This window comes from Hyalella azteca, unplaced genomic scaffold, assembly GCF_000764305.2.
Source record: "Hyalella azteca isolate HAZT.00-mixed unplaced genomic scaffold, Hazt_2.0.2 contig9714, whole genome shotgun sequence".
In the NCBI taxonomy this organism is placed as follows: domain Eukaryota; kingdom Metazoa; phylum Arthropoda; class Malacostraca; order Amphipoda; family Hyalellidae; genus Hyalella; species Hyalella azteca.
Genome location: NW_025939776.1, coordinates 159085 through 170310, shown reverse-complemented (window position 1 = coordinate 170310; position 11226 = coordinate 159085). Strand labels below are relative to the sequence as shown.

At 38.0% G+C, this 11226-nt stretch overlaps 1 protein-coding gene across 1 annotated transcript; it reads right to left on the bottom strand.

Annotated features, from left to right (window-relative positions):
* Nucleotides 1-589: 589 nt before the first annotated feature.
* LOC125178425 lies at nucleotides 590-6139 on the bottom strand. The gene is made up of 10 exons (XM_047882137.1): nucleotides 6125-6139; nucleotides 5512-5676; nucleotides 4635-4772; nucleotides 4229-4279; nucleotides 3600-3968; nucleotides 3045-3209; nucleotides 2394-2675; nucleotides 1939-2025; nucleotides 1445-1579; nucleotides 590-727 (listed from the first exon to the last, which is right to left on the bottom strand). The coding sequence occupies exons 1-10, from the start codon at nucleotides 6137-6139 to the stop codon at nucleotides 590-592; spliced, it is 1545 nt and encodes a 514-aa protein (XP_047738093.1).
* Between the last annotated feature and the right edge of the window lie 5087 nt (nucleotides 6140-11226).

Below are 11226 nucleotides of genomic sequence, written 5' to 3'. Positions count from 1 at the left end.
TACATCTAATAACAGTTCGCCAGTTTTGATGAAACGCGAGACTTACAGTAGATCATCACAATTAGAATGACAACTTTAAAGAGAAGGAAAATGTTAATACAATGAAGAGGTATCAATCCTAGCACTGAATCAGAGACAGCCCATTTACTCGCGTGCAAGTATTTGCAGATATTCCATCTGGGGACTTTTTTAAACAGAGAGCTTACTTTAGCTATTTCTCGTCATTGCGTATAATAGTAACAATACCGGCACGCTATAGACAATTATCTAAATGTTCCTAGTGTGGGTACAGTTCACCTAATGAAATTAAAGTTCTATCTTATCAGCCGCACGAAGGTTGAAGCGTAGTTCACTTCGTTTTAAAAGCGTAGTTTGCATTGGTTTTAAAGTGTAGATCAGGTTATTTTTAAGGCATAGTTTGTTATTTTTAGGGCGTACTTCACGTAAGTTCTAAAACGTGGTTCATATTAAAATCAAGGCGTATCCACATGAGTTTTAAGACTTGGTTCACTTGAATTTTAACCTTTAGTTTAAGTTAGTTTTAACGCGTAGTTCTTATTGAGTTCAAAGCATATTGCACGTTGAAGGCTTACACAACATCTACGAGATGAGGCTGGGAATGGAGGGAGAGGAGGTGAAGTAAGATGGCCCTCATGGAGGACTGTTGCAGCGCTGAGGCACCAGCGTACTGCTTACAAAGTCCATCCAGCAGTTTCTTAGCATAGAGCTGCAACGTATATAATATAAATTAAAGGTATACCAAGATTAATAGAAAAAAGTTATAATATGCTTATAAATAAGTAGACAATGAGATGTCCTAAAATAAAATAAGGCCTAAAATAAGGTCCTAAAATAATAAAAGGCCTGTCGACTAAAATAGGTCATCAACATCCAACTGCTGACACATGAAGATTCATAGCAAACATGAGATCAAAGTAAATACGAATAAGTACACACAGCCAGTAATTTCCACAGTGCAACAACGTCACTCGTGTATCGCAATGTTTGGGACTAAGTTTAGGCTAGAAGTACAGGTTGAGCTGATTGTGATAGATAAAAATACTAACACAAGTTCGCGACAGCATTCGGATCCCAACCTAGATTAAGAGCTATCAATTAAAGTTCATATTCCCAAGCTTTTATTGTCTAAAGGCCGTAGGCAATTTGATAATAATTGTCGTTGGCCGAAAAATCGCACAACAATGGTAACAAACATTTACAAAAATCGTCTAAAAATAATTTTATTCAGAAGATTTCGATACCTTGTTGTTCTTGGGCAATTTGAAATTAAGTATTCCTGAATAGGCCAGTTTCTTATTATACCAAGTTTAGCCCCTTTCAGCCTAATATCAAGAATAGAAATTTCTTTTAGCCGAAAAAAATATCCCGCTGAATGAGAAGTTTTTGCAAATACAAAGTACTTCCCTAAGCGAGGCACACAGACCTTGCTGGTGTGGAGTAGGAATGATGGTAAGGAGGCAAAGGCAAGCTCCAAGAAGGCAGGAAGGTTGGAGCTCGAGCATCGCATGAAAGCCACGCAGCTCTGCAGGCTGCAGCTCACTGACACTATGCAGCACACCTGTTAGGATCAGTCAAGGGATAGATCAAATTTAGGAAGCCTACACCTCAAAGAAATCAGTTTGATAGCAGAAATCAGTTTGATACCAGTACTCTCAAAGCGGATTACACTTTCGTTCTACATTACCCAAATTTTAGTTGAAAAGCGATACGTTCAGCTCATTTTGATCCTACTACGCCTATACTATACAAAAATCAAAGTAAATAAAAGATATCAGTTAATATCAAAGGAGTGGTTGGTAATGTTAGTTTGCAAATGCGTATAAATTTTTAGTCTCCTATTTACGAGATTGTGAATGAAAAACTGGAGTTTAATTCGTCTGATTCTAACCACGACCTACATAAACAAAATTCGGTCACCTGGTTATGCGAGAGTTTGTCGATCTGAGCCAGCACTGCAAGTAGCGTCACAAGATCCTCAGGTGCGTTCATTGTTTCTGATTTCATCTGAAAATAAAATAAAAAATAAAGGGTTCCATATTATAAGGAAAACGAGAAAAGTTTTTCACCAAAGAACAATTCTAAAAAGATCTACCTATATATAATTGAGGCGTTATTGCCGTTTTGTTGGGCGGAAAAAATGGTTTCACTTCAATATGAACAAAAAGCAAAGGTATTAAAAGCTTAATGAACACTATTTAGAGACACATCTGAATCACACTGATATTAGAACGTGTATCATCACACATCAAAGGGTCGTATTGACAGTAGTGGAATATTGGCAATATAATTACATGCTGAATGTCAGTAATATCATAGGCATATCAGTAATATAATAGGCATGACAGTAATAAGTAATAGCAATTAAAGCGCACCAAGCTGCTATCTCCTGTGGTGAGCGATGCCCACGAAAACATGGCAGTGGGTAAGCAGGAATAAGAGAGATCAGCCTGTGCCCAGGACACAGACGCCGCTCCTGTTGAGCTTTGCGTTGGTGAGTCATAGCAGCTGGAAGACGAGGAGGAAGACTCCATGTGTGGGGGGACGGAAGACTGGGACTGCTTGGGTACATATGAGTGAGCAGGCAGCAGTTGTAGTAAGCTGTCAATGTCAACTATCGCCAGCACAACTGCCTCAGCTGCTGCCACTGTCACCAGCTGAAATGGAAGAAAAATTAAAACTTATTTCACTTTAATGAACAATGAGCAATTCAATGAATGCTGAAATGTAATACCGTATCGCGAGTTAATGCGTCACTGATAACTTGACTATCTTGGTGCAACTTTCGTGTCTAGATCATTACTATTACGTTCCATTTATTCATTCAAAACACAACTCAAAACAATAACAGCTTCTTCCATCCTAATTTCATGTGTTTGCATCAGTTACATTAAATCACGTCCGAGTTGAAGTTTTACACTTTTCAATTCATTCAATTTTCACTTTTTTTTTGTAGTGGATTAACACTCGTGAGATTCATGAGTTGAGGTAGCTTTTAATAAATCACTTCTTTTGTATTGACATACGTGCGTGGTATAGATGGCGGGCTGTGCGAAGGTGTGAAGCCACGCTACAAGTGCAGCACGGCTTTGTATGAAGGCGCTGCAGTGCTGCTGCACCAGCACGCGATCGTTGCTACTGCAGCGCTTCTCGTTGCTGCTGCTCAGCGACATAGACACGCTTTCCAACACCTGCATCATTTCCAACTATTAGCTCACAATCCGGAAAACTTTTGCACATATGATTACATTTTGAAAGCAGTCTTTTCACGAATAATACAATCAGTTAATTTCAAAATAAAGTACTCAGACGTAGAAGCTAAGTAATGCATAAATGATTGTAACCTGACATCAGTTGCAAATAAAAATTTGGTCAAAGTGAACCCTCCTGTCGATAAGTTTCCATTTGAAAAAATTAATTATTTTAATCAAAGTCGCGTCTAAGGCGATAAGTTACTAAGAAGAAATGCATGCTAATAAATGTCCTACTTTGAGATAGAAGGCGCGACAAACGCATTGCGGAAGAAAATAATAGATGTCATATTAATTAGCAGCAATGTATCAAAACCACGGAACACTTACATATTTAATGGAAGAAACGAGATCCTGGACAATTTGTACTTCTGCATCACTGCTGAAAACTCGAGTAATATTGCTGGATAAATCACCTCCCCGTGTTACATTCTGTGAAATATCTGTACAGTTCTCATAGCACTGCCATAGTAGTGGTACGGACACACTGACTTTCAGTAACTGGAGCACACAGTTCAAGAGATCTGCCGCAGCAGTTCTCATTACAGTGTGTTCACTATTGAATACAGGCAGAGAAGCAAGAGGAGATGTGAGTAGTAATGAAGCAAACTGTTGTATAGATAACTCATGGGGTTTGAGCTCGTCAAGTTGTGATGTGTCCAGGGGATCAGCAGGCAGAGTGAAGTAGGGGTGGTTGGTCTGCACATCAAGCAACAAGTTCAACATAGCTAAATATTTAGTAAAAAAAAAAAAATTTACAAAATTATGGCTATGATATCCAAAGTATAAAGTTCTTTGACCAGACAAATAATGTTTAAATAATTTAAATGGCCTTAAAAGTTATTAATGGAATTGCAAAATTACATAACAATTTGATTATCCATAAAGCTGAAAAGTTGCAACAGCCAAAAATTAGGGCACAGAACCGGTTGGTGCATTGATAACAAATATTCATATACCTGAGTTTGTATGGGCTGGTCTCTTGTTGCCCAGAATCGCCCATTTCCTGTCTGAAAGCATACGTAAAATATTAAGGCATATATGTATATATATATATAGGTACCTATATTATTATTGATCTTTGAGTTAATTACCATCGTCTTCAGGATGACACCGCAAGTCGTTCAAGAAACGAAGTACAATTGAGGTTACATTATTACATAATGGAATTGCCTGATAACAGAGTTAGGGAAAACAAAATTAGTAATAACTTTGTCTAGAATGAAAACTCCATCACAAATGAGGACTTTCAAAAGAAAAGTAATTCAGATACAGAAAGTATCATATTAAAACAACACATTGCTTCAAGATTATGCACACTTTATTGAGCTTCAAGGTCATTTAAATGTTTTCATTTCAACCAACCATTAGTTTGACTTCAGTGGAATGAGGCTGCAAATCAGAGGAGGCCTTCTCACAAAGCAGCTCCGAGACACAGACAAGGCATTGTAGGGAAGCCAGTTGTATCTGCCACACGGAGTCCTCCAGACAGCCAACTAGGCTCTGTTCAACACAAATAACAATCAATGAGAATAAAATATGTTACAACTCCATAACTACTTACTGGTTCAAGTTTTACTGACATACAAGTTGCTGAGTTTTAAAAATTAATTGTATTTCAGAAACCAGGACAACAGTGTTGATTGCAAAGAAGACAAATAGAATTTAGCAGGTTGGTAGATAGCAAAGTGCACCGATTCAACAAGAGAGAAAGGAAAATTTTCTTCCAAAACATTTTCGGACAGTAGAGCTGCATATGCATTTCCTAGCAAGGCCAAGCCACTCTAACTGATGCCCTAACTGCGTAGTATATGTTTAAAATTTATCTAGTCATTTATTTTAATTTTCTACAAGGATTAACAGATGTCCCTCATACAAAAATAGAGAATGATGGGTTGTGAACATAACCACAAATGCTTAACAACATTCATATAAACATTGAACTGTTAAATTAATATATACTGGTATCATTCATAAATTAACTTGCTTTTCAGTCATGAAGTCATGAATATCTGCAGAAATAAATTAGGCATAGGTACATAATGTCCACTGAATTATTCCACAATTAAGCAAAAATGACTCTAGATGAAATGAACTTTTTCTATCATTAAAATATAGTCTATAGTAGAGAATTACTGTGGAATAAAATTAATGTAAATGAATAAAACCACAAGCATTTTATGCACACACAGACCTAAGCTCATAGCGTCAGGCAGTTTGCAGCCATTAAATATGTACGCACCCTAATGAGTGCAGGTCTTTGAAGCAGCACCTCAGGAGGAAAATCTTTAAGTAGGACTGAGTGTGTGAAGTGCAGGGCTGCCAGCTTAGCCTCAGGGTCAGTGTCAGCCACAGCAAGAGACCTTGCAGTGGCATCCAGCACCTCAGCATCAGCTACAGTTAAGAACTGAAAAGAAATAAAAATGTTGACAAAATACAAAGCAAGTATAACTCATTCTACAATATTTAGATCAATGATTGCAACAATAAATACCAGAAAATGTAAAGTAATAGTAATTTCTCAGATTGCTACATATACTTTTATTGACAGACACATGAAGCTTGTTATAACACCAAGTGACAATACAAAGCTGATGTTTGAGAATTTTCAAAATGAATCAAGATCTCTAGAATGGCAATTGTTGAGCATTATGCCCTTTCATGCAAAAAAGCCCTTCTCTAGTTATTAGACGTTCAGTCATCAAGGTTATGCAGCTGCAAAAACATAGCCATCATCAAAAGAATGCTCAAAATTGTTCTGTATATAAATAATTAATTACTGGTCTCAAGTTTATCAGCTTAACAGCAATACACAGATAGTAAAATTTTCTAAGAAACCATTCTGAAATAAGTACATATGAATTCGACATTAAACTTCAAGCGTACCTACGGTATGTTGAAATTTATTTATAAATACTCACAATCCATGGGAAATATGAAATATTGAAAGGAGATCCACACTCTTCTCCTGTGTGAAGACAGAGCTCAGGATGCCGTAGGATAGAGTCATCAGCTGTGGTGAGAATGGCTCTGCCATTTCTGAAAAATATTGATGTTGAAATTTTTTGTAAATTCCCAATGGGCACTTAAATTTTTACAACAGCAGTTAGACCATCAGACTTTAGCATATGCTTTTGTAAATCAAACAAATAGACAAATTTATATATAAGAATTAATTTTCCAATGATCAGTTTGTACAATAGCATAATTTTAATGCAAAATGAAAGTTTTCAAAAATTCTTAATCAAGATTTTTGAAATAATAATTTTTTTATTCATAATAACCTTAGGAAACAAATTTAATGTATCTTTGAAATTAATACACATAATTTAGTTAAAATTTATTACAAAGTTTTTATTGTAATTGACCCTATTTTGAGAAAAGAGATAATCTTCAAAATGGATGACTTGATTCAAGTAATTTTTAAACATGCAACTGAGTTTAGTTTGAATGAAAAGTTATTTTATCCCTTAGGGTAAACGCGGTATATTCCGACACATTAAGGACGCATCGAGAAATGAAAAACTATAAAAAAAAACGTATGCGTTACGTAACTTCTGTTGGCTTCACGTGACTCACAAAACACCGGACTACGCGTCAGCAACAATGAAACGTCACAAAATGTTGCCATATTTATTAAAAAGCCTTTAGAATGGAAACCTACCAAATCCCTATATTCCGTCACTGTGTATGGCAATATTCGACACGTGGTGAGTCGTATTGCGTCAGCGCTTCAAATTTAACTGATATGTAATGCCGACATCAACGTATTCGAATTCCGTTCGCTGTGTGAGCTGTATTGGGATACAACACGGCTTTGAATTAGAACACTAACAAATATTGAACAATGAACACTACTTAATTACGTTTTAATTAACAGCTATTAGGCTTTTAATTATGAACGATCTGTGTGTGTCCAATTCAAGTTGTGTCAGAATTAGTTTTGATGGGTCTAAATCCATCACTCAACTTAATCATCTATTAATTTATTTACGACCTAAAATCAGCGAATACAAGTTTACTTAAAGGATTCCTAATATATTCACAGACGTATTTAAAAGTCTCAAACCATAATATTCTTCCTATAAAAACAGTTATTCACTATTTGGTAGAGCAAGGTCAACAGTCAAATTTGACACATTTTTCGATGATCTCACCAGGTGGCATGCATTGTCTCTCTTTGGATCTCAATATTTTCCCACTAGATGGCCAAAACCTAGTGTTTTTGCAGTATTTCGACACGCAAATGTATGACGTCACCATTTCAAATATCAATGAACGCATGGAACTAAAACAAAGCTTAATATAAAGGAAAAACTAGAGAAGTGACGGAATTACCTACGATGTCGGAATATACCTCGTTTACCCTATTTTTTTTTGCTTACTGATAAACAAATTGCTTTGAAATGTTCTAAAATGATAGACCAGTTAAAATATCTTGGATATGGTCATATGGGCATTATCATGCAACATGCATATAATATAAGATATTTCAAAAATCTTGAATCAGATTAAAAAATAAAAAAACAGCTTGGGTCAGTTGCAGGTAAAAGCAAGTGGGGAATATGTATATTTTAATCTGTGAGACTGTGACTAGAGCTCTATAGTCAGTTATAGAGCTGTATGATTTTCACTAATAAATTATTATCTTTCATCAGTAAGAATGAGAGCCTGATTGAAAAATTGACCAGAAGCACTCATACATTTGATTAAAAATACCTGTTAATCAAGTCATTTAGCGGTCAAATTCACTCGTTCCTTTTCAATTTAAAGTATAGTGCTGAATTTTCCTAAAATTGCAAGTAAAAAACATCATTTCAAAAGATCAAATTAAAAAATTTAGCATGAAAATAGCCTTAAATAGGCCACACTAGGATTGGGTGAAAATGATCAGATTCAAGGGCATTTTCTACTGATTCACAGGTTGGTTCTGCCCAATTTTCTAATTTGGGTTGATACAGCAGCCATAGTTTAGTTTTTACTGTATAGGTAGGCTAAATAAAGAAAAAGCCGTCATTATTACAGCTTTTTCTTTATTTAGCCTATACGTAAAAACTAGACAAAAGTTAATTTTATAGTGTAATTTTCAAAAATCACCTGCCACCTGTGAAACAATTATTTATACCTACAATTTGATGCAACTCATTTCCAATATTTGCAGGATTGCAGGTAATCCTTAGCATTTTAGCAGGTACAAATTACAATACAAGCAATATTAAAAAGTTGCAGAAAAAACAGCAATTTTTCTATTTCTACATAAAAAAATTAGCAAAGACAAAGGCCATAGAAGTGGAAGAAATTGACCAAAAACTATGGCATTTTTGTATCATAGTAATCATACCTACATGTGTGGCTTCTGCCCATTTTACAGAATGTTAGGCATAAAATTTACAATAATGAGAAGCCAAAAACTTACTCAACAAGAAGAACTTCTTCATTTTCTTCTTCCATTTCTTATGAATAATGATTGTCAGCAAATGACTTAGAAGAGTTTGTAAATCTACAGCATGATTGGGCTTTTAAAAAATTTTATTTTGCCACAGAATTTCAAGTTTCAACATAGGTGGATATTTCATTATTGCCACAGAATTTCAAGTTTCAACATATAGGTAGAAGGTAGGGATTCTTTCAAGAAACGTGTAACTTTTTACTCCAATGGAGTTGAATATTTGTGGTGCCAGAAGCGACTCACGCATTCGCCGCCCATTCGGCATTCACGCTCTCCAGCGTGATTACAGGCTGTCACCAGTCTGTCAAAATAAAATTTTGGTTGCGCTCCCGGGTCCCGAAGAGGAGCACTTCTTCTTCTTTAATTGGAATTTATGGGAGCCTCTGAAGACTGGTTCAATGCGGCCCCATGTCAGAACAGTTGAAGGAACTTGACTGAATTGTTTTCTTGTACAAAATTGGGTGCATTGAAAAAAAAAATAACTCAAGATTTGTCAATGGCTGAAGGGTTGCATAACGGGGCCACCAAAGTGGAGACCACACCGGGACGGAGAGCACCACTCCAGGGCAGACAGCCCCACTCCAGGGCAGAAAGCCCCACTCCAGGTGGGACACTAACCACTACCTGGGGACACTAACCACTACCTGGGGACACTAACTACTAGTCTACTACCTGGGGACACTAACTACTACCTGGGGACACTAACCACTCACCTGGGGACACTAACCACTACCTGGGGACACTAACCACTCACCTGGGGACACTAACCACTACCTGGGGACACTAACTACTACCTGGGGACACTAACCACTCACCTGGGGACACTAACCACTACCTGGGGACACTAACCAGTAACCACTACCTGGGGACACTAACCACTCATCTGGGGACTCTAACCACTCACCTGGGGACACTAACCACTACCTGGGGACACTAACCACTCACCTGGGGGCACTAACCAGTAACCACGAACCCGGGGGTGCTAACCACACATGGAGGCATCTTAAAATTTTGTAACGAAATTTGGCAACTTCAGGGGAGCACAAAAATAACGAATTTGGCAACTTCAGGGGAGCAGAACTTCAGGAGTTACACTTCACTTTAGCTGGTCGTACCATGGCATCCGCCGGCTCAACGCCTCGGAGCGGGACAGTACGGCATTTTCAAAGTTCGAGAAAAATACTAGATAGTTCTAGAAAGGATGACGTAGCAACCGGCCGAAGCCGGCTACTGTCACGGGTCACGGGAGCTTAGCACAAGGAACCTCTTGCCTCAACGGTTAGAACAGAACTCCGAGGAGCACTTCATTCTTTTTTCTTTAATTGGAATTTATGGGAGCCTCTGAAGACTGGTTCAATGCGGCCCCATGTCAGAATGGTTCAAGGAATTTGACTGAATTTTGTTTTCAGGTACAAAATTGGGTGTCTTGAAAAAAAGCTGAAGATTTCTCAATGGATGAAGAGCTGCAGAACGGGGCCAGCAAAGTGGAGACCACACCGGGGCAGAGAGCACCACTGCAGGGCAGAAAGCCCCACTCCAGGGCAGAAAGCCCCACTCCAGGGCAGATAGCCCCACTCCACTGACTCCAGGGCAGATAGCCCCACTCCAGGGCAGATAGCCCCACTCCAGGGCAGATAGCCCCACTCCAGGGCAGATAGCCCCACTCCAGGGCAGATANTATTTCGTATGTATAATAGCCGCAGTTTACGATTACCGTCCGTTCTGTATCCGACAAGGCGGACAAGCGGAAGAGTCAGAAGTAACCCGGACATGTCTTACATTTTATTATTGTCAGTTCGACTTGCGTAGTCAATATACTCACGTATATTGTCGACTAAAATAGTAGAACTATTTTAGCTTTCTAAAGTACGGCGCATGGCGCATTTTTTTACCAGCATAGTACGGCACACCGTGCAGGTTGTTAAAATGGCAAAATAAATTCCCGCGCACCTGGCACATCTTCCTGACCATGGGCTGGTCATAACTCGTACCATACGCCGGCTCAACGCCTCGGAGCGGGACAGCAGAGCATTTCCAAAGTTCGAGAAAGATTGTTCCAGAACAATGACGTAGCAGCCGGCCGAAGCCGGCCACTGTCACGGGAGCACAGCACAAGGAACCTCTTGCCTCAACGGTTAGAACAGACCGATTCGAGCACTTCATTGACTTCAAATTGTGTGCGCGGACGGTATAATTCAGCAATTGTCATCCGCTTTCAATAAAACGGTTAAATGTGCATATTAAAATAAATTAACCATATAATTTTTTACAGTGATTTTTTACGACTCTTCTTTAGTTAACAAAGATTATTGTGCTTTGAAACTTTATTTGAGTTATATTATTTCATCAAAACTTCTTTTGTCTCGTATCAATTGGATTCGTGTCAATCGGGCCTGCTTCATTAGTTGCTTTTATAAACGATCTGCCAGAAGCTGTGTTTAGTATCAATAGCGGAATAGCGTAGGGAGTTGCTTACCGAAAATCGTGAAGAGGTTAGACGGCATGGGA